This window comes from Typopeltis vanoorti, chromosome 5, assembly GCF_054136105.1.
Source record: "Typopeltis vanoorti isolate ZY-2024b chromosome 5, IOZ_Tvanoo_1.0, whole genome shotgun sequence".
Classification (NCBI taxonomy): Eukaryota; Metazoa; Arthropoda; class Arachnida; order Uropygi; family Thelyphonidae; genus Typopeltis; species Typopeltis vanoorti.
Window position 1 is genome coordinate 12,882,530 of NC_143553.1, and position 27,590 is coordinate 12,910,119.

The 27,590-nt window shown below is 36.7% G+C and overlaps 1 protein-coding gene across 1 annotated transcript in view; it reads right to left on the reverse strand.

Moving 5' to 3' along the window:
• The window catches only part of fws (Conserved oligomeric Golgi complex subunit 5 four way stop), a 574,187-nt gene that overhangs the window by 6,381 nt on the left and 540,216 nt on the right, over window positions 1–27,590 (reverse strand). The window contains exon 18 of the mRNA XM_090393051.1: window positions 19,838–19,917. Within this exon, the coding sequence (XP_090249177.1) occupies window positions 19,838–19,917 (80 nt within the window). The remainder of the gene's footprint in view (window positions 1–19,837; window positions 19,918–27,590) is intronic.

The window sequence follows — 27,590 nt, forward strand, 5'->3', positions numbered from 1 at the left end:
CCTGCAAGACTTTGACATCTTCTGCATTCACTATCGCCCTACCCAGCTTTGCATCATCAGCAAACAAATGAACTGTTCCACTTAGATCCTTCCCTATATCGTTATTGAAAAGATTAAACAGCAGTGGTCCAAGAACAGAACCCTGTGGCACACCACTAGTCACAGGCTGTCTTTTGGACTCTACTCCTGAATAAACTACTCTTTGATATCTCTCCATCAACCACCCACCTATTCATCTCACCAACCCTATATCCATTCCCATATGTTGTAGTTTTATGGATTAGAATTCCATGGGGTATCCTGTCAAACGCTTTTGCCAGGTCCAGCAGTATCACTGTAAACCCATTTCCCTTATCCAGTTCTGCCATCACCTTGTTATAAAACTTGAGCAAGTTACTGAGGCATCATCTACCCTTCACAAAGCCATGCTGTCCCCTGTACAGTATCTCATTTTCATCAATCCATTCCTGTATTTTTCCCTTGACTACGACTCCTGATATGCTGATCGGTCGGTAATTTGCCACCATAGTCTTGGATCCTCCTTTATGCAGTGAAACCATTTTCTCCTCCTTCCACGCCTTCGGGACCAAACCAGACCTGAGACTCAGATTAAACAACATGGCCAAGGGCACTGATAATTCCTTAGTTGCTTCACGCAAGATCCGTGCCGGTATACCATCCAATCCCACAGATATATTCACATTAAGGTTCTGTAATAGACTATTCACCTCCACTTCATTCATCACAATTCCTGTATAAACTAATGGTTCCTTCATTTTTTCAATGTCACCACCTGGATGATATACTTTTGCAAAGTGCGTGCTCAGTAATTCCACTATATCGACTGGTTCAGTGACCTCCTTACCATCGTTATTCCTTAAAATGATTTTGCCATGTACAGTTTTTTTCTTGCTTGCAGCATATTGAAAGAACTGTTTGGGATTCTCTTTTGCTTGCATAGCTAGTTTCCTTTCATAATCGGCTTTTGCTGTTTTTACCACACTCGTTACCCATGTATACAGTTTTTTTCTTGCTTGCAGCATATTGAAAGAACTGTTTGGGATTCTCTTTTGCTTGCATGGCTAGTTTCCTTTCATAATCGGCTTTTGCTCTTTTTACCCTTCGTGTGCCTGCAGGTCACCCCTTTCTTTAAATTCCCTCCACAGTTGTTTCTTTTTTTGCAGCTCAAGCTTAATGGTGTTATTCATCCATTTAACCCCTACTCGTTTTACTATTCGGACCCTAGATATACAATCAGCCATAACTTCCTGTAAATGCTCCTTGACCACTTCCCATGCTCTATCGACGTCCAGCCCTTGCAGTTGTACATGCCATGGCACTGATCCAAGCAATCTCCTAAGCTTGTCATACTTGCCAGCACAGTAATTCCACATATACTCTGTCTTAATCAAAAATTCCACACCTTTAGCCATCTCCCAGGTCAAGCCCTTATGATCACTCTCACCAATAGGTGGCAACATGGTCATATTCATTACAGTCAAATTGTGAGATGCTATTACCAGGTCAAGCACTCTCACACCCCTAGTATTTTCAATTACATGCTGTCTCAGATAGTTATCCCTTAATAATTGAATAAAATCCATTTCCTTCCTCACGTGTGTCCTCTCCTCCTTCCAATCATATCATCAATTTGTTTATGCATACTATCTCCACTATCTATTCCATCACCTGGTCTATAGCAGCACCCAACTGTATATTTTATTCTGCCAGTCTCAATCTCACACCAAATAGCCTCAAATGAGCTCCTTTCACTATCCTGCAATACAACTTCAATTTTCCTTGGCTGCAGTTCATCAGCTATCATCAATAACACCCCTCCCCCCATTTTATTCTCTCTGTCCTTCCTAAACACACTGTAACATACACATTCTATCCCACTAACTATATCATCTTCCGTCAGCCATGTTTCACTAATGCCAATAACCTGTGGCCAGGAAGAGCCAATCAAGGCCAAAAATTCTTCCTTCTTGTTCCTAATACTCCTGGCATTAGTATACATGAAATGCAATGATCCCTTTGTCCCATTCCCATTTTTTGTCCTTAGTGCTGGTTCAGGTACATTATATACATTTTTACACTCAACTGTCTCACTGAAGTTTGCATATCCACTCCCCCCCCCCCTTGGTAGTTCTAGTTTCCCTGGTTCTGCACATCCATTTACACTTCATTCAGCAACACTTTTTCCAGTCTCCGCACACCAAGTCCATTCAAATGCAGGCCATCCATCTTGTATAAGTCCTTTCGCCCATCAAACTCATTCCATACGTCCACGAATTCCACACCACACCGTTTGCATAACCTGCGCATAATGTCATTTGCGATTATGGCCCTCCTTCTAAACTCCTCTCTGTCATACCACGGCAACAGACTCACGATTTTAACTCTGTCACTCTTTTCTTTCGCTACCTTTAACAATACTTTCAAGTCCTCTCTCATAAAAAATTTATCACCTTTCAATTCATTCGTACCCACCACAATTATTAATTCTTTCACCCTCTGTTTTTGCACTCTAATACTCTCACTTACATCCTTAAATTTCGCACCTGGTAAGTACAATTTAGTTACACTCCCGTCTATCACTCCTCTTAATAACGAGTCACCATACAACACTCTTTCCTTCATTTCAGAAACTCTCTCACTCTTACGCTGTTTATTTACGTTAGCTGAATCACTCTGGAAAGAGTTTTTCAGGTGCTCTAATTGCCGCTGCGCATTTTGTATCACTGCGCGCAACCTAGCAATCTCTCTTCCTACAAATAATTCCTCATTTTTTTTATCATTCAAACCATTTTCTCTTTCTGTATAGTTGCTCTCACTCTTTCTTAGATCAGCGGTCTCATTGCCATCTTGTACATCGCCATTCCCTATCAAGCTACTATTTTCACTCTCATTCTGGCTTTCTTCAACCATAACTGTCTCACAACCTGACACATACTTCAACTCCTCACTTTGCTTACACTTTCTGCACATTCTCCCACCACTATCACTTTCAATCCAAACTCCAGCCTCATTCGGGAATGCATACATTCCACAATTACATGGAAAATTTTGAAAAACGAGCAATTGACTCTTCCCCCCTCTAAAACCTTCTATCTGGCTAAGGTAAGATATATAGATGATGTGTTCTCTATTTAGCCTAATGGCCCAGACACATTAGATTCCTTCCTTCGAGATTCAGTCACTTCAATAGTCTACATCCAAGAATCCTGTTTACGATGGAAAAGGAAAATAACAATAGTTTACCCTTCCTAGACACCTTAGTAACACGCCTTCCTAATGGTAGCCTTTCTTTCTCTGTATATAGAAAACCTACTCATACAAGCAGATACATTCACAAACTCTCCCACCACCACCCCTCCCAGCAATATGGCATTATTAAAACTCTGACCAATAGGGCCCACAATCTTTGTTCCAGTAAAACTGCCCTTTCAACTGAACTCAAACACAACACCTTCCTTATCAATGGCTATAATGACTACAGAATTAAAAAAATAGTCAGGGAATGGGGAAGGACTTGATTATCTCTTCAGAAGGACTTCAGAAATGCCATCACCATTCCTTACATCCGTGGTACTTCAGAAAAAATAGCCAGATCATTAAAAAAGTACAGTCCGCGCGGTTAGCCTAGTGGCTTTGCGCTTCACAACCATATGCCTGGGGAAGGAGTGTCCTAGGTTCGATTCCCGTCGGTGACGTGAGGAGCTGAAGGATCTTCCTCAGCCATAGCCAAGTTAGCCAGTCTTGGGTGTGGACAGCAGGGTTTTTTCCCCAGTTTATTCTGGGGTTTTTCATCCCGCAAAGTAGGCAAACTGGCCTTGAGAACTCAACACTACAGGCCATAGGATACACCGGGGCATAGGGCTGACCACCTTATCCTGTAAACGGAGCGAGGTCCGATGATCAATGGACCCTCGACACCGCAAGGTAAAAGAGGGTATAAGGAAGATGATGATGATGATTAAAAAAGTACAACCTTCATTCAGCTTTTAAGCCCCACCGTAAACTTGCTACCCTTATCCGCTCCACTAAAGACCAGCTCCCTCCTCTTTCAGTGCCCGGTGTAAACTTGCCTACTTCGGACAAACAGGCAGGTCAGCATCAATCCAGTTAGAAGAACACAGTTCTTACATCTGCAAACACGATTATGGTCAGTCTGGCCTTGCAGACCATGTTTTGGATACATCCCACAGGATCTCCTGGAAAACAACTACCATGCTCCACCATAGTAAATTCAAAAAAGAAAGACTATTCTTTGAATCTACATCTGCAGTCAGGAATCAACCTAATTTAAACAAATACGGCTGCATTAAACTTCCCAAAATTTGGGAAACTTTAATTATCAGAAATCCCTCTTTACATCCCAGGCCACCTGCAAATGCCCATAGAGGGTACACCACCTAGATAGGACTTTAGTTTCACTTTGTATTGTATTTGTGTGTGTATTGTTACAAAAAGTTTTTGTAATCCCCGAAGATGTCTCTGTGACGGAGACGAAATATTGGAAGTATTAAAATTAGTTTTAATCCTTTCTCAGTGCTGTTAATATTAAACCTCTAACATGAAAGAATGTTAATCCTATTTTATTGTAACCACTAGCGGGTGGTTACAATGAAATAACATTACAATTAATGCCCTTATTTATGAAAGTGATTTGAAATATTAAATTTAATTTGATAATGAAATGAAAAAGCATTATATTAATGCTGTGTCATTCCATTATCTAATTAAACGTAATGTTAAATTTCTTGCCGAAGCAAGAAAAACAAGTAGCTTTGTTTATCACTAAATATAGTGCAGAGACATTTACAATCTATGTACTGTAATTTTAGAGAGAACGACACTCATAATGGCAAAATACTCCCCTCCCACAGACTACGGTGCATGCATTCAAGCAAAACAGATTTATTGTAGCACGAAACATAGCAAGTAATGAAACACAACTGTCCTAACATCTTTCAAATTTTCAGTTCTTGAAAATACATATAATAGCAGCATACGATGCAGTCACTGGATACAGAAAGCATAGAATTTACGTAAAGCAAAAAGATCAACATGATATATATACACACACAGTAAGACCTCGATTAATGCGGATTAGATATAATGCATTTTTTTCTGAACCCTAAAAACGAGCTAAATTTGCGCTGATTCGATTTATTGCTGGATTTCCCTTGATTCGTATATGTGATTATTCCTGAACCAATCAGTGAAAGGAACGATTCATTGTAGCACTGTAATTCCCCTAAATCTATGTTTGTCCCATGCATTTGTTCATTGGCAGTGAACAGTGTCCACGCTATCAATATGATTTGGAGTGCTGCATAAAACATTATTTATGTGCTGTAATCATTGATATTATTGACCAAGGAAATCAATCAAAATTATATTTGTTCATTAAAAATTAATGATTACTATCATTTTTTAAATTATTCAAAATGAGTGGGTATAAAGATAACACAAAATTGATAGAAAAAAGCATTTCGGTGGACGTCAAGTTAACATTGAAGCCACTTTAAAAAACAAGGACAAAATTAAGTGTTCAGCAACTACAACCATGTCTTCTGCAACAAAGGTAACCCGATCCTGAAGCAATGTTTTAGAGGAAACGGAGAAACGTCTTTCCATTTGGATCGATGATGAAACCGAATGGAACAAACATCATGGAAAAGGCGAGATGCATTTTTAATCATATTCAAAAACATTGGATACGAGTGAAAACTTTGCAGCTAGCAGAAGTTAGTTCGATAGATTTAAAAAAGAAGCAACCTCCAACAACTGCTTAATGAGAGAAAAAGAAAATGACACTAGACAACTTCATCACTAAAAAAAATGAAGAATTTCAGAAGAGCCAGAACCTTCGACAGCACAAAAATAAGCTTCATATTTCTGTGTACATATATATATATGTATTCATGAGCTTCGACTGGATTGTTATGATACATTTTAAAAATAGAGATTTAACGACTTTAAACCGAGATAAAATATTAAGTTTTAATGAGAACGATACAACTAGTTTCAGCTTTTTACAGCCTTCATCAGGTATCCACTAAAGGTAGAAAATAATAATAAAAATTGAAGTTTCTAAAAAACTGAGAATCACAGTTAAAAATGCAATACATAATTGACATATAAAAAACGTATTTTTTCAAGTTGTTCTATCCAACGTGCCATTGTTTATTGCATGCTTGTAGGCTCATGAACGCCAGTATTGAACAACTGCAGTATGGCTATCAGGGATGTTGTAATTCAAATTGTTTAAGTGTTCAGGATTAAGAAGGATTTCCCTGGATTCCACAATTTTCCTTTCAAACTCATCACACTGCAGTGAAAAATGTTTTCAGATCTATCCCAGCAAACTGAGTGACTTTGTAGATCATGAGGATTGTTTGAAAGAACATGACTGGATAATGCAGTTGCATGTGATCTTTTATAGGAGATGTCTCTCTTATGTTCCTCTATACATAGTTCAATAGATTTATTAGTCTGTCCAAAATAAGGAATATTACAATCGCACCATAATTTATATACACCTGGATATTTTAGGTTGTGATGAATAGGCTTCGGATGGCTTTTAAGAGAACGGATTTTAGGAAGAGTAGTGAAAAACGTCCTGATGTTGTACTTTGTAAGGACTTTAGCCAATTTATTGGAGACTGAACTAATGTATGGGATGGAGATGCTACCTTTGAAAACAGTAGTTTCTGTAGTGCACTGCCTAGGAGGATCCAGAAGAAATTTCTTAATCGTTTTTTCAGAATATCCATTTTGTTTAAAAATAAGAGAGAGATACATTTTAGATGTTGGATATCATCGAGACACTTCACAAATGCTAATTTTACAAATAAAATTCTACCCAAAAAATTGCAACTAACATGCCTTATAACAGGGGGAGTTCAACCCGTCAATCTCTTGTGTATTCCTCCTTACAAATTTAATTAAAACTGAAAACATAATATTTTATTTATCATTATTTTGTATTATTTTTAAGTGTATTGCTATTGTTTATTTATTTTTCATTAAAATTGTCAAATCAGTAATTTTCTTAAGTCAGGTAAATGAATTAATTTGGATCAGTGGAAGTCAAACAGCGAGCCGAGTGAATATGATTATAAGCAAAGTGTAAAAACTTGATTGTAGCTTAAATATTCCTAAGCAAATTACATCGATTTTTTACTTAGGTTAAGTCCCATGTGAATATTGTAAAAAAATAAACTTTGTTTGTCTCGCTTGTATTAGATGTTTTTGTAAATAACTCTTTTGAAGCTAATTGTATATACTGCTTTAATAAGAATATGTTAAAAACAAAGGCAATGTTTTTGTCGCCGAAGCTGTACATGGCGGCATTAGAAAGATTGTTATTGAAACTTGCATGTATGAGAAAGGCTTGCAGGCTCTAAGTGTAAACATCTCTGAAGTCAGCCAGAAAGAGTTCAAACAACTTTCCGATGGGCGGCAACTTACAATCAAAAGAAAGTGGAGGAGAACCAAATGCATGCCAAACTTGAAACTTAAGATGAAAGACTCATACCGATTCTTTGGGGAGGTTGCCAAACTTCATGCGAGGTCTCAGAGGAGGCCTAATAAAAAGGGACTGATGCAAGCAGAAGGGGTCCCGGTTCCAGAAAAATATAAATGACCACGAATTTAGACATCTCCCATATTTATTAAAATTTTTTGAACAAAATCAAGAAATGCTTCGCTATGATTTAAAAGAATTTATTTGTGAAATAGAATTAGTTGAGAAATAAATTCAATATTTAAAGATTTTACTAAAACTGAAATGATTGTATCTTTTATCAATAATCCATTTCAAGAAAACTGGAACAGCACAGAAATTTCAAATAAAATTAGTGGGCTATTTGATATAAACCAAGCTGAAGTAGAACTTGAGATAATAAACAATGAAGTCATTTGGAAGTATGCACATGAAAATTCCTAATTTTGCACAAAAAATTCTGCGTGTTTCAGATCGACATACTTGTCAGAATCTGCTTTTTCAAATATGAATGTCATAAAAAATCAATTAAGAAACCAAATTACAAATGATCATTTGGATGATTGTCTGCGATTGGCCACTTCTTGATTTCAACTTGACTATGAAAATATTGCGATGTCCAAACAATGCCAAATTTCACATTTGCGTTTTTTTTTTTAATCAACCAGCATTTCCTGTAACTTGTGAGTTTGTAATCAATCTGTTTTTTTTTTTTTCCTTTGGTTTTCCAAAATAGAGAAATATTTTATTCCAATATATATATATATATATATATATATATTTTTTTTTATGTTGTATTAAAATAATTAAAAGTGATAAAGTTTTTAGTTGTTTATTTGTGCATAATCAGATATCAGGCTGGGGGAACGTGATCTATATAAGAGAGTAGATCGCCGAATAACTTTTTATAGAAAAGTTATTGCTTTTTTATTGCTCGCGTAGTAAAAAAGGTTGAACACCACTGCCTTATAAGCTTTGTGAAAATGTGACTGTCCAACAAAGAAGCAGTGTGCATGCACTAAAAATACTAAAGCTAGTTCCCAGCAGGAACTAGCTTTAGTGTTTTTATCTCTCACCCCTTCACAGAAGGAGCTCTTCCTTAAGTACAGAAATATAATTTTTCAGATCTCTTCCCCCCCCCCCCCTTTTTTTTTTTTTTTTTCTCTGAAATCATAGAATATGGGAGGAGACTAAGGACTACTTTTGCTATGTGGGGAGTAGAAGGAAAAGGGTTAGTGGACCTTGCTGGATGGAGATAGGAAATGGGCTACCAAAGCAGATGACAATACAGAACTGGGTAGATGAGGGCAAGGCATACATTGTCTTTTTTTTCCCCCCCATAGGCATTTGATAAGGTATAGCACCTTATATCGCAAGTTGATTTTTAAGTTGCAACATATGGGTTTGGATATTAGGTTAGTGGATTGGATTTTAGTTATCAGAGAGTTGTACATGGAGGAGCAGTATCAGGAAGTAGGAAGGTTACAAGTGGAATTACATAGGATGTAGTACTGGGGCCACTGGTGTTGTGCAATGCTCCCTGTAGTCCTGTGTCAATGCCAATGACACAGGGAGCTATTCAGTTGTTTGCAGATGATGTGAAGCTTGGAAGAGAGAGAGAGTTATTAGTAGTAGTGCTGATGTTATGGTCTTCAAGAGGATTTGAAAACGTTGGAAAGGTGGTCACACAAATGGGGATACCAGTTTAATGCAACTAAATGTAAGGTTTTAAAATATGATTCACGGATGCGATACTTCATACTCATTTCATGGGATTATACCCAAAGAGGTTAAGGAAGCAAGGAATCTTGGGATGATTGTGGATAGAGATTTGAAGTTCTGAGGTCATATTGCAAAAGCTATGAAGATATCTCAGAGAACTGCTGCAATGATGACAGGGCCAGATTAAGCCAGCTGGAGAACCTCCTAAAAAGCATTTATATATGTATATGCTATAAAGAGAACTAGGGAACTTTAAAAAAAAAACTTTAACAAAGATATAGCTTCTACTAATAATTTGAAGCACAGTTGTTGGATAAGGCCTCTTTCATTTGGTTATAACCAAGTTTTAATGCCAGTTCAGCAAGCATCTGCTCTTGGTGACCATCTAGTATCAGATAATTTTTTTTTATTGTTAAAGCATTTTTACACTTTTCCAGTTTTCTACACAAAATTTGCCAGCAATGAGTGGATGCAAAAAAATAAGCAAATAATTTTTGCACAAACATAAAATATTGAAGTGCAATGCTACAACTTTCTGCAGCAAAACTGTTGACTAAATTTAAAGGGTCACTAGCAAAAGACTGTAGTCTGTAATCATTGCCTCTATTAAGCTTGAGGCACCTAGAAGCTGCTGGTCTGGTTGGCTGAGTGATTAGCATGTCTGCTCCTCCAGCCAAGAGGCTGCAGGTTCAAATCCCACAATGAGCATGGATGGTTGTGAATGTCCTACAAACTCTGTGTGTAAAGGGAATCTGTGACCCTACCACTTATTCTAGCAGAAGACTTCACTCCCAAAATCCGGTAAGGTATAGGAGAGACCATACGGTGTCTACGTCAAATGTGAAATTTTATTTTTACCTGGAGGTCACCAAGTCTGACCCCTATTTGATCTGCCTCTGAATGTTGAAGAGGACATTTACTGCAAGAGATAAGTGTGGTGTCCCATTGTATAAAGCTTTGATCAGACCACATCGGATTTCTGTGCTCAGATCTGTTCACCAGGATTTGAAGCGGACGAAGTAACCTTGGAGAGGATGCGAAATGGATAACAAAAATGTGACCTATACAATGTTGATTATGAGGACAGAGTGAGGGCATGCAGACTGAAGAGTTGAGTGGATAGAAGACAAAGGGGGGGAGGATATGTTCGAGACATTTAAGCTATCGAAGATTATTAAACATGAGTAAAGGGGATTAAAATCCCTTATTGTTTTTCAGCCAGTATGCGAAACTCTAAGATCGAAAACTACGATCTAAACGTTTCATGCCGACGAACTGTTTGCGGATCCAAGCGTAAGTGACCACTTGGTAGTGCCACACCAAGCAACTCGATGCAAAGGTGGAGCAAGATCCCTCACTGCTTTACATTATGAGGAGCTACTCACTGATGAGACCTCAAAAAAGGTTGAAACCGGTCTGGGTAGTGACCTCTCCTCATAATGTAAAGCAGTACTACATCTCCTAGGAGCTGTGTGTCTTTACATTATGAGAATATATCAAGAATAGTGAGGGAGCTTGCTCCACCTTTGCATCGAGTTGCCTTGGTGTGGCACTACCACGTGGTCACTTACGCTTGGATCCGCCGACAGTTCGTCGGCATGAAACATTTAGATCGTAGTTTTCAATCTTAGAGTTTCGCATACTGGCTGAAAAACAATAAGGGATTTTTATCCCCTTTACTTATCAACCTCGCCAGAAAAAATAACCGTTTGGCTTTTCATCTTGATTATTAACATGTTAACATTGAGATTTTTCATGTGGTAGAACAATGGGAAAAGACATCGTCTAGGGCCATCCCTAGACGGTGCAAATTTGAAGTGGTAAGAAGTAAGTTTTTTGCATGGAGAGTGGAAGGGGGATGGAATACATTGTCTGAGAGAGTGGTGAATGTGCAGACAGTGGATACACTTTGTGCTCATTTCCCATGACACTGGAGGTCAACACAAAGTGTTGAGTCTTGCGACTCCATGGAGGTCAGGAAATAAAAATTATCAATAGACAACTGCCTCCTATGCAACAGTATACAAATTTTATACATATTTTCTGCAGATTTTGGATAGTAGAGGAATTTACCTGACCATCTCGCTTTGAAACATGAATGAATAACTTTTGTTCACATTTGAAATAAATTACAAGGTCTTCAACAGTCCACTATCAATTAACTCCAGCAATTGAAATGGACTTTGAAGTACGATAAGGACATCAAGTTCTTTATGGCTGCAGCATCTGGGTTGGTTTATACTTTGATATGAAAAATGCAGAGTTCTTTCATGCAGTTTTGCTTTCTCTTCACTGTAATTTGTGTTTAAAAATGTGATGCCAAGATCACAAGACAAAGAATAGTTTCTTACAATTACATTTTCCTACTTAACTTGTAAGATATAAACTTAATCATTTATTTTCTATATCAAAGCAGACAGATACTTATCTACTCTACCTAAGGTGGAGAGGAAAAAAAGATAACTTGAAGGTGAGAAATACTCACCTTGTTTATAACGAGATTTGATCTCTGTTACCAATTGGTATAAAGAGGGGAATTATTTATTAATTTATTTGTTATCAATCCTCATGTTACGAGATTTATAATTTCCAAGTGTTTTTATTTATGTGCACAAGGGTTCAATTCCGATTGGTGCAATGATTTTTAACTGTTTCTTTCAGAATCCGAATAATCACTGACTCAAGACCAATTACAAAATATACACATTTAATAAAACAATATATATATATATATATATATATATATATATATATACACTTCAAATAAAATTACACAACTAACTACAAAATTAACTGGATCCAAGGCCTTTTAAGATAAACTTACACTTAAGAGCTCACCCATTCTCTGACTGGTTTGTTTAACATATACTTACGTCTACTAGACTAAACACCTTATTTACACAATAACAAAATGTTCATAGTCATTTAAGTTAAGGGATATTATGGCTCTTCATTATAATTAGCATGTTCATAGTTAGTTTCTTTTGTTAAGACCTTTTTCCGAAGATACAAGATTTTCTTCTTTTTCCATAGAATCCTTTTTCATCACCCTTATGTAGCACACATTATTTCTCCTGATTCAGAAGTAAGATATTCTTAATTCACCGAAGTGTAAGTACTCTTACTTCATGCAGTTCAATTTTGTTAATTTTTGTACCAGTAAAAAAAAAAAAAATGTTTCTTCTACTGCTTTATCTAAATTGCTAAATTCCATCTCCTTTTCCAGTAGAAATAACAGATAGATCTGGCGTCCTTAAAACAGATGAAATTTTCAATCAGCGTTTCCTCAAACATTCCTATAGAACGTCAATCACAATATCTTCTTTTATTTAGCAAAACTTATTGACAGTCTTAACTCCTCCACTTTAAAGACTTGCAGTTCTACGATTCCTTTTCAGAATCTTCTGTTAATATTCTTCCGACTGTCACTTAATAATTTTAAACCACAATAAAATTTTTGAAAGTAACACAACTATCCAGTAAGTACATAATTTTTTTGAAATGCTTCCCATTTCATTTTGACAAAATAACATCAATGACGTGCACATCAAAAGTGCCGACAATACGTATTATGAAACCAAAACTAATAATGTACTAACAAACAGTTTGTAAAAATATTCAGAATTTTAAATTTTAAATTAAAAAATAGTTTAATTAAACTATTTTTACAACGACATTTACTAGAGAACATATTCTGTAATGAAGTGGCAACGTGTAAGGTTATGCATTTTGGGGTGAAAAGATTAGCAGCAGTATACGACATTGGTGGTGTAAAACTCTATGTAGTTTGGAAATAACAAAATGCTTTACATCGATTTTTACAAAAATAACCTTGTTTGTCTCTATATGTTTTATGCTAAATATTACAGTAAATAACCCTATGGGAATTAACTGTATTTATTCCTTTAACAAGAACATTTTAGAATGTCAAAAACAAAGGCAAGGCTTTGCCAGCGGAACTTTGTATAATAGCTCTACATGAGGGCATAAGAAAGTTGTTTACGATTTTAATGTATGAGAAAGTTGCTTACAAGCTCTGCGCATAAACACCTTCAAAGTCAGTGCATGAGAGATCTGAAAAGTTCAGCTCTATATGAGGGCATAAGAAAGTTGTTTACGATTTTAGTGTATGAGAAAGTTGCTTACGAGATCTGCACATAAACACCTTCAAAGTCAGTGCCTGAGAGATCTGAAAAGTTCAGACAAGTTTCCACTGCCCGACAAGATATGATCAAAGGAATGCACGGAGGAGAAGAAAGAACGGGTCAGTCTTAAAAGAAGATAAAGGAGTAGTGCTGAATTCTTTGGGGGTTACAACCTTTTGTGCAAGGTCCGGGAGAAGGTATAATAAAAAGGGACTGAGCTGAACATTGAGGGGGAGCAGTCGGCGGCAGCAGTTAGAGGCAGAAGTATCGGGAATAGGATCCAGAGGACCGGACTTTACGGTGAGCCCACACCAGAGGAGAAAATTGGGAATGACGAGAGAACAGCAGATGTAAATACCCGAAGCAGTTTCGCTTGGAAGTCCTTTTGCCAAGGGAGATCAACCTCTTGACAGAGCTATTCAAGTACTGCAGGTTGCAGTCCACAGCCCGCCAATTCCCGACAAGATACTGCTGATGCAAGCCAAAAAACCTAAGATGAAAGAAAAGCCATAGAGACTTTAGTGCAGGGCTTTTGATTGAATGTGCGATACAGAGCCTCTGTAAGTTTGTTCTATTTTTTTTTGTACATTTCCTTTTATAATATAGGAGATAAGTTATAGATGGACTGATAAGAATTAGCTTAATAGTAATAACAAGTGTCCATAAGAGAGTCATTTGCAATGGTAATGATTCGCATAAGATTTGTGAAATAACTTGGCATAGTTAGCTAACCTCTTAATGAGTAAATCAGAGTTTTCAATAATTTGATTTAATAAGCAGATGAGTAATTGTATTGTATAGTTAATTAGCATTGAAAAGAGAGTTTGTTTCTTTATACTGAAGGTCTAACGGAAAGGTAAAGAGTAACCTCCCTATCATTTAATTAGTGTAAATTTGATATTAATGTAAATAAAATGTGTTTTATTTATATGTCAATAGAGTGCTGCCTTATAATTTTAAATTACAATGGACTGTTCTTAAATAAACTCGGATTTGTGAGTGGGAAACAACTAAGGCATATCAAGTGTAGTTTAAGTACTCGTGAAACCACGACTGTTTACATAAACTTTATTGCAGGAATTTATGCTAGTGGGACAGAGATCAACCGGATGCATTATTGAGTCTTATGCTGATATAGAAATACTGGTGGCGCAGTCTTAACAAATAAATTTTCCAGTGTTCATAGGCATATGACTAGTAAATGCGAAAGGTGGATAAACATAGCACGTAATAGAATAAGTAAGAGAGGTTACGAAAGCAAAAGCGCACAATTAATTAGAATAAAGATATTACACCAATCGTTACAGTGGAACTGTACTCCAGGACATTGACGAGGCCAGGGATTTGGGAGTGTTGGTGGATAGGGAGTTGAAGTTTAGGGGGCACATTGCAAAATCAGCTCATCATCACTTGATTACTGAAAAATACTTTGACGAGCAGAGACAATCAAATTATTGTTCCTCTGTATCGAGTCTTGATAAGACCCCATCTTGACTACTGTGCCCAGATCGGCACCAGGGTTTCTTCTTGATGGGGAGGATCCAGAGGCGTGTGACCAAAATGATAGCAGGTCTATGGAATGAACCTTAGTGGGTTGCAGAAATTGGTTCATAGGCAGAAAAGGGGTGATATAGTTTACCAGCTGATAGGTGCTGTTATCGGAGACTAGTTGATTCATCTGATGGATGTCCGATTTTGTTATAATTATATCTTGATTGCTGCTAGTTCTGTTTTTGTAAGATTGCTATATAAGGTTTTCTTTTTATTCAGAGCATTGCTGGTCTCTAACCGAATTTTATCACCTATATTATTAGGAAGAGACTAAATGCCTCTTTCTATGTGGTATATAAAATCCAGTTTAATAACAGTCCTAGGTGCTACTGTGAAGTTAAGGCCTTTATCAAGTAATGCAAGTTGACCTTTATTTAAGGTGTGGCTTTATAAGTTGATCACATGACTATTGCTGGTTGGTTGTTCGTTATTTCACTTGTTTACTGGAGAAGAGATATCCTGATTGGCTGGATTTGTATGATTTGCATTCAAATTTCGGCAATGCTTTAAGATATGAAATTTGGCCTTAGGTTTTTCTTTATTACTTTCTAGAATATATAATATTTAGTCGAATTGTCAGTGATTCTTTCAAGCACATTCAAAATATCTGGATTCATATAACTAGATAGTTCTGATTGTAAATTTAAAACCTGATTGAGTTATTGCTACATTTTTGCAGGCTCTGTGCGTGCATAGATACGAAGTGCTTTAGTAGAAGTAAATTCCTTTTTCAGCTTGACGCAGTTAGGAATAAGATTACTGTCTCTGCATCTCTTTAAAAAAGGCCAGCCAATTGATCAAAAGGGAAACATGTATCTTTAGCTTACCGTACTGATTGCAATGCTTGTGAGTACCGTCTCCATTGATGATTAGAATCCTTTTTTTTCATGCTTACACGGTGATCAGAATACATTATGGAGACAACTACCGTGTTACATCTAAACTTTAGTTTAATATAAACCAAAATGAACACTCGACATTTCGACCTTCATATCAAGGTCATCATCTGGAGCATACACATATATGCAGAGAAACAATCTACATGGTTTGCTAAAGTTACTGACCAACCATTAGAACAATGGCCTGACCTCTAGTGAAAAAAAAAAAACCTCTACTACCTCAAAGCTAGAGTCCTAGGTTACAAAATTAAATTGGGCTGGAGAGCAACATCTTTTTATATATATATATATATATATCATCATCATCAAATTACTGCCATGTACCCTCAAGGGGTGTACAGGATATGATAGTACTACATGAAAAATTTACATCATTACTAATTTCCTATCTACAATTTTCCTCCAAATCAGTCTGTTACTTGTCAAGACTCCAACATTATCAGATCTTATATTTCTAACATCTAAGGCATTTTGTACCATATCAATCCACCTATATCTTGGTCTTCCTCTGGGTCGTTTTCCTGCCAACCTGGCAGAGAACACTTGTTTTACTAATCTTTCTTCGCCCATTCTGTTTAAGTGACCATACTGCCTGAGATTAGCTCTGCTAACGCATTCCTGGATGCTGACAATGTCAAGTTCTTTCCTAATATCCTCGTTTTTAATATGATGATGCCATCTGTTCATGCCCCTAATCTTTCTCAGGACTCTCATATCTGCGGTCTCTAGTCTTTGGTCAAGTGTTTTACTTCTGAACCAGCACTCAGATCCATACGTTAAAACTGGTTTGAACACGGTCTTGTATACAACTAATTTAGTGTTCTGACTAATTTCTCTCTTATTCCATATGAATTTATTCAATTGACTTCCTACCATACCAGCTTTGTTGATTCTGTTATCTATTTCCATATTTAATTTACCATCTTCACTAAAAATCGTGCCTAAGTAACTGAAATTTTTTACTTGTTCCACAGGTTCTCCATTCACAACACAGTTCACATTTTCAACGATTGTGCCTATTTTCATTGTCTTTGTCTTTTTATTGCTGACCTTCATACCATATCTATTACAACAGTTATTCAGTTTAGTCAGGGAATCTTGCAGACTTGTAGCGGATTTATTTAGAAGTATAACATCATCTGCATAAAGCAAAGAGCTAACATTAACATATCCAATTTTGATATCAGGTTTAATACCACTTTCCTTCATAATATGATCCATATAGATAACACAGTTCAACACAATTTTTGCTGACTTTTATGTGAGACTTGTTTTTTACTAATTTGGGTGCGCTGATTTCAAATATCAAACCCATTTTTCTCTATCACGTCAGGTTTTTCCTCTATGGCATTTTCTTTTTGCTAGTTTTAAGGAGGCAGTACTATTTAGAGGATCAAAAAAATCGATTTTTTAATATTATTTTCTGAAAGTATGTACTTTTAAAATCTGTTCCTAACTTTTTATCAAGAAATTCGAAAAATTCCCGAAGATATAGCCTATTATTCAAAGCGGTGTGCTCACCGCTTGTTAGTAAATGAATAAATGCATAAGAACCTGCAATGGCACGTACTGATGCTTTGAATGCGAGAGAGGACGATAATTAGATACATAACTACTTAACAATATTTATAAAAAAAATAGCAATTTTACTTAGAGATGAGTTTCAGGGAATAAATTTTTGTTTGTAGCAATTTCTGCTGTGTGTTCTGTTTTGGCAATCCCTTTGAATACTCCAACAGTAGTCGGCCATCATGTGAGAATCCCATCTTCCTTGGTACCAATCTTCCATAGTTTTTAAGTCGATGAAATCTTTCGCCTTGTTCATCGCTTACAGCACCTAAATTCTCGGGAAATCTATCAAGATGACTGTATAGGAAATGAAGCTTTATGCTCATGTTGCAACCTAGGCGCTGGAAATTTTCAAGCATTGTTTCCACTAGATCATTGTAATTGCACGCTTTTTTGTTTCCAAGAAAGCTAGCTTCATTTCGTTGCCATTCAGGCTTCTTATGTTGATAGTACCAATCCTCAATTCTGGTGATATTGAGTTTGGGTGTGTTTTAGGATTTGTTCCAGTAGCTGACTTTTCGCTGTTCACCCTGGTTCCCTGGCGAAAACAACGGGGGGTCTTGTTTAACCGGGTGACACCCCAGCCGGCATGAAATGTTGTCATGTTGTACCATCATATGATGGTATTGGAAACTATTCCATACCAATTGGGTGTAATTTATATGTATAATCACATTTTTTATATATATATATAAAACATGTTGCTCTCCAGTCAAATTTAATTTTGTAACCTAATAGATGATAATAGGACTCTAGCTTTGAGGTAGTAGTTTTTTTTTTTTTTTGCACTATAAGTCAGGCCAATAATTGTTGTAATAGTTGGTCAGTAACTTTAGTAAACCATGTAGATTGTAGTGCAGCTTGTTTCTCTGTATATATGTGTATGCGCCAGATGATGACCTTGATATGAAGGTCGAAATGTCGAGTGTTTATTTTGGTTTGTATTAAACTAAAGTTTTTCTCTAACATGGTAGTTATCTCCATAATGACTTCAACAGTTGCACTGGCATTTCTTGCAATAGTGGCTTCTAGCATATCATTATCGAGAGAGAGAGACAGGGTCCCCCAGAGCGAGGAGGAGTCTTTCAAGTTAAAGTCCCCTTGTCGAAATTTTTGGAACGATCGCAACAATTTTGCACATTTCTTTTTACAATGTTGGCTGCATTGTTGACTTTTTTTTTGAACTCATAAAGCATGATGTGCTCTTTAGTGACCTCCATAGTAATAAAGGGTTATTTAAACAATAACTTATGTTTTTGCAAGTTGGAATTCCTTAGAATGAAGTTGCCTCAGCTTAGTGTTACTTATAAAGCTTTAATAATTCATGTTTAGACAGGCATCAGGGATATATGCACAATAATGTGCATACAATCAGCCTTGAGAACACACAATTTACACACAAAAAAATACTGTTGATGGTAGTAGTGGAGAAAGTGAGATGATTTTAGCAAAGTAGAGAGTGCTCTCCTACGATCAGTCCTTAAATTTTCTTGAGGTGTAACGTAATAATATACAGATAATAAAAAAAAAGTTTTATAGCAGAACTACATTAAACACATCTGTACATTCCTCAAGGTTTTCTTGTGTTGGGGTTCTGCCATCATGTTCTGGATGCTAATATAGGATGCAGATGGGTCATCCACATTCTTGGAATTACTAATCCATCATTCTTGTTTAGATTCAGATGATGTTTCAGCAACTTGCACACTTCCTTGAACTTTGTTTCAAACCAGGTTTTAGTGTGGTGTAGGGACTTGGTGCCTCTGTATCTAGAAAAGGAAAGATCCTTTTCTAGACACACTTGTCACACATCTTCCCTCAGGTTGCCTTTCATTCATGGTCACAAACCCACACACACATATATAAAAATTCATACCATCATCCAACACAAAAACTAGGGATCAGCACATTCAAACATAGAGACAATTTGCTCTAACAAATAAAGAGGTGATGAACAAAGAATACGAAATGATTAGACAAATTACAAAAAAATGGCTACAACAAAAACAGTTCAAAAGATCCTACACAATAATATTAGAATAATACCATTGTCATAGCAATACCATATATTAAGAGAATAGAAAACTACATAAATACAACTTTAAGGTTCCCTTCAAACCTCCGAAAAAATTAAAGAAATTTAATCAACTCATCCATTGAACCTCTTCCATACCTTGCTCACTGAGTGGTTTACAAAATTCAGTGCACCTACTCTACATAAGGGAAACAGGGTGCACCATCCCTAATAATAAAAGATGTACATAATGGCACATTAAATTCCTCCACTATGGTAAAACAGGGGTCAGACCATGCTTTAAACATGTCACAGAATCAACTCGAAAGGCACCAAGTCCCTACACCACCCAAACCTGATTTGAAAGTAAGTTTGTGAGTGTCATAAAAATATAAAAAATAATAAAAGAAATGAAACTCACTTTATTAGAAAAAGTTTTTCCTGTTCTAAAGGATGATCTGTAAGCCACTGTGAATATTCATTAAGAGTCCATCCTGCTACCTGCAATATGTGGGACAAATTAGCAAGCAAAAAATTAATTAAAAGCACAATCCAGTGTGTATTAATTTTTTTTTTCACTGTATTACAAAGTAAATTATTCTTGGTAGGAAATTTTATTCTTGTTTTCATCCTTTACACAAGCGTCAGCAAAACAAACAATTTGCATGTAAAGCATCTTAACAACTAGGCATCTTGTATATGTATAGATTAGGGTTATTGATTTTGTATCATACTGCCTCAATATCCAATAAATATTCAATAACAGATGGGCATGGCAGCATGTACATCTGAAAGGAAGTCACTATTCAGACCAATTTCAACCTAGATTAGTATGGGAGGACAAGAGTCTGATAGCATAAAGGGGAAAAAAATGTTAGATGGATTGCAGGAGAGAGAATGAAAAGGCTTCAGCTAATTTACATAAAAAAATTTGCATGTGAACTATTTTAACAACTGGGCTACTTGTATATAGAGGCAGCTTATCATCAATTAGCCAAAGGATCTCTTTTTTCATCAGGATCATATGAACATCTGAAAGACAAACTGGAACCCAAAGTTTCAGGGTGACCTGGTAACCAAGTGCTTTATCATTAAGTTGATCTTTACTGCCTGAGGGATACTGTTCCAACCAGTAAACTATGAAGGTGGACCAGAATGACATTTAATAACAGGAACAGACTGAATTTTGTTTCCTCCTCCTGATGAATATTGCATAATGTGAATAGCCTGTACCACCTTATACACAATTTGGTATCTGCTAGGGTGCTTCAATCAAGTTTAAAAATTGACAACCTCAACAATAAAATTTCCATAATACAATATTGTATAGAATTTTAGTATTAAATGGCTGGTTTTCAAAATCACCGTTTCATTTTTTCTGATTTACATAAATAATATTTTAATGTATTAAATGATATATATGAAAGTTTTTCTGTGTTGCTAACTGAAAGAGATTACAAGAAAAAACACTTATTCTGCTGTCTGTCTGTTCCAAATACACGGAGAAAGAGGGGATCTGTAGAATGTGTGTTCTACTCTTTCCAACATAACAGATATCATAGACTTGATTTCCAAATCTCCAATGTTCAAGCACCTTTATTTGATTTTATTTGCAATTTACTGGAAAGCATGTGCAATCTCCAAGCAAAATTCCTTCAGCCAGGATACTCTTGGAAGCTAAGGTATCCTTAATTAATTTGTTAATAGTGTTGCTCTTAGTGCCCAAATGCAACAGTTAATGGTTTATGGAATCAGTAGCAGATTTAAAACACCGGTATAATCTTAATAAATATAGCTGTGCTAAACTTCCAATGATTAGGGAATCTTTAATTCATAGGCCTCCTGCTTAACAGCACCCATACAGGGCATTCCTCAGAAGACATGGGGCTTTTTTCTTAGTCCTTTAAAAAAAAAAAAAAACGAAGAAAGGACTTCAATCACAGAAGTCCTGCTATCACATAAAGCAGCAAAATAGTGTATCACTATATTAGCATAAATACTCTGTATGAGAGACAGCTGTAGTTAGTTTTTTTATTGGGTTAGGTTAGAAAGTATATTATACTTGACAAGAAATTCTTGTTTTCTCATCCTTGGAGTGCTTAAAGATCAAAGTTGACTTGGAGGACACCTCCATGTAGCCTTTTAAGGAATGCAGATGCCAGACTAGAGCTTCTGACTTAATGCCCAATCCTCACCCTCTCATGGTTCAAACTGTTAAGTATCTATCTGGATACTATATGAATAAGGATGGGCTGAAAAATTAGCTGACCAAACTGCATTCTTATTGGCTTATAAATGATGGTTCAATATGAAAGAATTTCATGCCAATTGGGGGCATCACCCAGTTGGCATGAATAATGTCAGCTATTGGAATATCTCAACTAAATATTACCAGATTTCAAGAAAGCATCAATGAAAAAGAAATGGAACCGGCGAAAGAATACCAATTGGAACAATAGGTGTCAATGAAACAAAGGAGACAAAAACTTTATGAGTAACTAATACAAGATGTTATATTCAGGCGATATAGCATAATAACAATCAGCAAAAAGATGGGGCAGCTATGATATTCAACACTAAATATGGCAATCTTCTTGAACTGTAGGTAATATCAGGTAGAGTGATATGAGCAAATATCAGAACAGGAAAGTGGACAACAAGTCTTATATGTGCCTGTCATCCTACAGAATATTCTGCTAAGGAAGAAGTGGGGGAAATTTTTGAGGCATTACAAAAGGTTTTGGAAAATTTGGAGAAAAGAGAAAATCTAATAATAATAATAATGGTAGGTACCTGCTGGATTTCTTTTTCAGGACATGGATTAATTATTACTATGTTCCAACATAACAATGCGCATAAATTAACATTGAGGGAATGCCTCCATAGCACAATTGAAAGAACAGAATGGTGCACTTGTTTATTAAAGGTCTTGCAACAACACAGGTTCCAAGGGAGTGGAAGGAGGGTAAAATTATTCCACTGCATAAAGGTGGAGAAAGGATGGAGCTTCAAATTATAGGCCAATCTCCATATCTGGATTGTGGTGAAGGTACTGGAGAGTGGTGAGAAGTAGGCAACAGAAATGGGTTGATAACAGCAGTATTCTCTGTGATGGGTGAAGAGTTCATGTTTCACAAACTTAATATTATTATCATCTGACCTCCATGTAGTCAGACACTCATTGTGGGAGGTCACACTATTGCACAATGCTCATAAATAAACCATGCCTTAAACTGATTCAATGTGTCTACACCCACAACACACTCAGACAATGTATTCCATTCACCAACTGCAAAGAAACTTCTGTTCATACCCTCCTTATACAGTTTCCAGTGATGCCCCTTGTCCTACTCCCCTCTCCCATTCTATGAAAAATTTCTTCCATGTCAACCTGATAACAGCCCTTGACTGCCTTATATATCTCAATCATATCCCCCCCCTCCATCCTCCTATTCACGAGGCTCTGCAATTTACATTCTCTCGATCTGTCCTCATACCCCACATTCCAAAGCCTACTAACTACCTTTGTGAATCTTCTCTAGACCTTTTCCAACATATCCTTGTCACCATGAAAACCCAGTGACTAAATCTGTGCACAATAATCCATATGAGGCCTGATCATGGCCTTATACAATGGAATCATAACCTCTCTATTTCTGCATGTCAGGGTCCTCTGCATTATTGCTATTATCCGATGTGATATCTTCTCAACTTGTGCAATGTGGCCCCTGAATTTCAGGTCCTTGTCCACCATCATTTCTAGATCTCTCATCTGCTCTACTTCCATTAAAGTTTCCCTACCAGTGTATACTTTGCATCCCATCGTTGCTTACTAAATCTCAAAACCTTACACTTGGCAACATTGAACTGACAGTTCCACTTACCTGCCCCTTCATGCAATCTATTCATATCCTCTTATAAGGCAATAACACCTGCTTGACATCACTAGTAAAACCTAAGCAAATATCATTAACATACAAATTGAACAACAAATGGCTCAAAAAATGACCCCTATGGCACACCGCTAGTTACCTTTCTCTTTCAGGATACTGCACCCCCCATATACAACTTTCTGAAACCTATTTGACAGCCAGTCACTGATCCAACTCAGAAGTCTGTTATCCAATCCCATCTGTCTCTTTATTTAAGAGCTTATCATGTGGAAGTCTATCAAAAGCTTTTGCAAAATTCAAGTACACCCCTGTATATGCATCTCCTCTGTCCAAGGTATTTGTCACCTTGTTATAATACATAAGTAAGTTAGTGAAACATGATCTCTCCTTAACAAACCCATGCTGATAACCACAGAGAATACTGCTGTTATCAACCCATTTCTGTATCCTATTTCTCACCAATCTCTCCAGGACCTTCACCACAACTACAGATATACAGACCGGCCTATAATTTGAAGCTACCACCTTTATGCAGTAGAACAATTTTACCTTTCTTCCACTCCCTTGGAACTTGTGCTGTTGTAAGACTCTTATTAAACAGGCATGCCAATGCTACTGCCAATTCCCTGGAACATTCCCTTATGATGCGTGGTGATATGTCGTCAAATTCTATTGCCTTATTGATATCAAGTTTATTTATTTCCTCAAGTACCTCTTGCTCACTCACAATTAAGCCATCCTCTCCTATGTCCTCGACACTTAAGTTCCTCATGATTCCACCCTGATCAGGATGAAATACCCTTATAAATTGATCACTGAATACCTGAACAAGGTCTTCTGCAGCAGTTACTATTCTAACACTTTCATCCTATAACTTCATTCTTCCTTCTACTTGCCACATAACTCTCTAGGGTTTTTCTTTGCCTGATTTTCCAAATCCTGCTAATACTCTACTTTTCTTTTCCTTACTAACTAAGTCACTCTTCAGGCTTGTTCTTTATACTCTTCATGTGACTGATTATTACCATAATTCATGTTGTACTTCCTCCAAAGCACCTTCTTTTTCCAGATTTCACGTTTAAGCTCTACATTCATCCATTTTACACTTACCTTATTCAACTTTTGACCCTCGGAATACAGTTGTACATTGATGCTGTTATGTATTTTTTTGTCAGTTCCCGTGCAGCATTTATTTCCTTACCACTCAACTCCTCGTTCCACATTATAGCTCCAAGCTTTCTCCTAAGCTTGTCATAATCACCAGCTTTTTAATTCGACATATATCACAAAAGTCCGCATATGACTAGCCACAACACAGGTGATTACTTCATGATCACTTTCAACAACTGGAGGAAAATGTGTAGCCCCCCTCTAACAATTACATCCTCTGATGAAATGATGAGATCAGATCTAGAACTCCTGATCCTTGCGTGCCCTTCTTTACATGCTGCCTGAGATAGTCATCTCTCAAGAACTCGAGAAATTCATTTTCCTTATTCTCAAATTCTATCTCTTCACTCCAATCTATACTGTCATAATGAAAATCACCCATAATAATTACCCTTCCTTTGTTCACTAATCCACGTTGCTGGTACATTTCTTCATCACCACCTTCCATATTCCCATGCCTATAGCAACATCCAACTAAATACTTCTTCCGCTGAACCTCCACGTTACACCACACTGCCTCAAAACCATTCCCACTATTCCCCCACCTTTCATATCTACCTTATGTGGATTTAATTCCCCTGCGTGGTAAGATATTCTGGAGGTTGTTGAAGAAGCTTAGAAATCGAGGAAAGAGTGTTGTAAAAGGTGTTAGAGATGATAAAGGTGACATGAAAATGGGAGAAAAAGATATCCTTGAAGTATGGAGTAATTACTTTGAAAAATTGCTAAATGAAACAAGCAGTGATGATAGCACAGTAGTAAAAAAACACTGCCCAGGCATGCAGTCAGGAATGTATCCATACTTGAAGTAGAAAAAGCCATCAAAGGCTTGAAATGGGGAAAGGCAGCAGGAGTAGATGATATTCGACCAGAAATGCTCAAGTATGGTGGTATAAAAGTCTCACAGTGGTTGCACTGCATAGTTCACAGAGCCTGGACAGAGGGACGAATTCCCGATGATTGGAGTACAGCTCTAAGTACCCATATATAAAAAGGGAAATAAAACAGAATGTGAGAATTACAGAGGTATTTCCCTACTGAGTGTTCCTGGCAAGATCTATGTAAGTATACTTGAGAAACGGTTGAGAAGAATTGTGGAAGAAAAGTTTGGTGAAGAACAAGCTGGATTCAGGCCAAATAGAGGCTGTCAGGATCAGATCTTCACTTTACGACAAATAGTTGAGAAAGCATGGGAATATAACAAAGATCTGTATTTCAGTTTTGTCGATCTGGAAAAGGCATATGACAAGGTGCCAAGAGAGAGAAGCTATTCAATAACCTACAGTTATATGGTGTCAATGGGGCATTATATCAAGCAATATTTAGTCTTTATTTGAGTTGTAAGTCAGCAGTTAGAATTAAAGGAAGTACAGGAAGATGGTTTAACCCTTTAACATATAAATTATTTTTAAAGTTGGTTCTAAATTCGTTTGAAATTGACGCGAACTTCGTAACGTCTGCTATACGTCAAAATCAATTTTGGTGCAATAAACAAAAGACTTGTCACAGACATCTTTGTATGTTAATGGGTTAATGTTAAATCTGGTGTGAGACAAGGATATACATTATCCCCTCTGTTATTCATTATCTATATGGATCACATTATGAAGGAAAGTGGTATTAAACATGGTATCAAAATTGGAGATGTTAAACTTCTAAATAAATCCGCTACAAGTCTGCAAGATTCCCTGACTAAATTGAATAACTGTTGTAATAGATATGGTATGAAGGTCAGCAATAAAAAGACAAAAACAATGAAAATAGGCAGAATCGTTGAAAATGTCAACTGCGTTTTGAATGGAGAACCTGTGGAACAAGTAAAACATTTCAGCTACTTAGGCACGATTTTTAGTGAAGATGGTAAATAAATATGGAAATAGACAACAGAATAAACAAAGCTGGTATGGTAGGAAGTCAAATGAATAAATTCATATGGAATAAAAGAGAAATTAGTCGGAGCACTAAATTAGCTGTATACAAGACAGTGTTCAAACCAGTCTTAACTTATGGATCTGAGAGCTGGGTCAGAAGTAAAACATTTGACCAAAGACCGCAGATATGAGAGTCCTGAGAAAGATTAGAGGTGTGAACAGATGGCATCAATGGCAATATCATATTAAAAATGAGGATATTAGGAAAGAACTTGACATTGTCAGCATCCAGGAATGCGTTAGCAGAGCTAATCTCAGGTGGTATGGTCACTTAAACAGAATGGGCGAAGAAAGATTAGCAAAACAAGTGTTCTCTGCCAGGTTGGCAGCAAAACAACCCAGAGGAAGACCAAGATATAGGTGGATTGATACGGTACAAAGTGTCTTAGACGATAGAAATATAAGATCTGATAATGTTGGAGTCTTGACAAGTAACAGACTGATTTGGAGGAAAATTGTAGATTGGAAGTTAGTAATGATGTAAATTTTTCATGTAGTAAATCTATCATATCCTGTACACCCCTTGAGGGTACATGTCAGGAATTTGATGATGATGCTATCATCAGCAGCAATCCCCTCCCTTCTTCTCCTTTCTATCCTTGCAAAAAATACTGTACCCTTCCATTTCTATTCCCGTTATAATATTATCTTCATTCAACAATGTTTCACTTATTCCGATGATTTTGGCACGAATAAACTCAATCACTGAAACCATTTCATTCCCTTCATTCCTGATACTTCTGGCATTTGTAAACAAACACAGCAATTCATTTTTATGTCTATAGCCAGTCCTACCCAAGCCATGTATTGGTTGTGATTTCTCCACTACATCTGCCCAATCACCTTTATCACCGCTTACCACATACATCTGCTCAGTCTCAACTTCTACACCCACATCATTATACTCCCTGTTCATAGATATATTCACTGCCACTTTCAACATTCACTCTCTCTCTCTCTATGCGATGACTCCCTGTCCATCCGAGCTTCCCCTGTTTCCCTGTTCCTCTTGTATTCCCGTTCTCTCTTCCTTTCTCATACTACTACTGGTTCCACTGCCAAGCACTTCTGTCTCTTCAGTACCATTCTCCTGATTTTTACTTTCATTTCTTTCTTCTGATCTCTGGCACGCATGCATCATACACTGTACTTCTACACACTATACTTCCATCCAGCAACA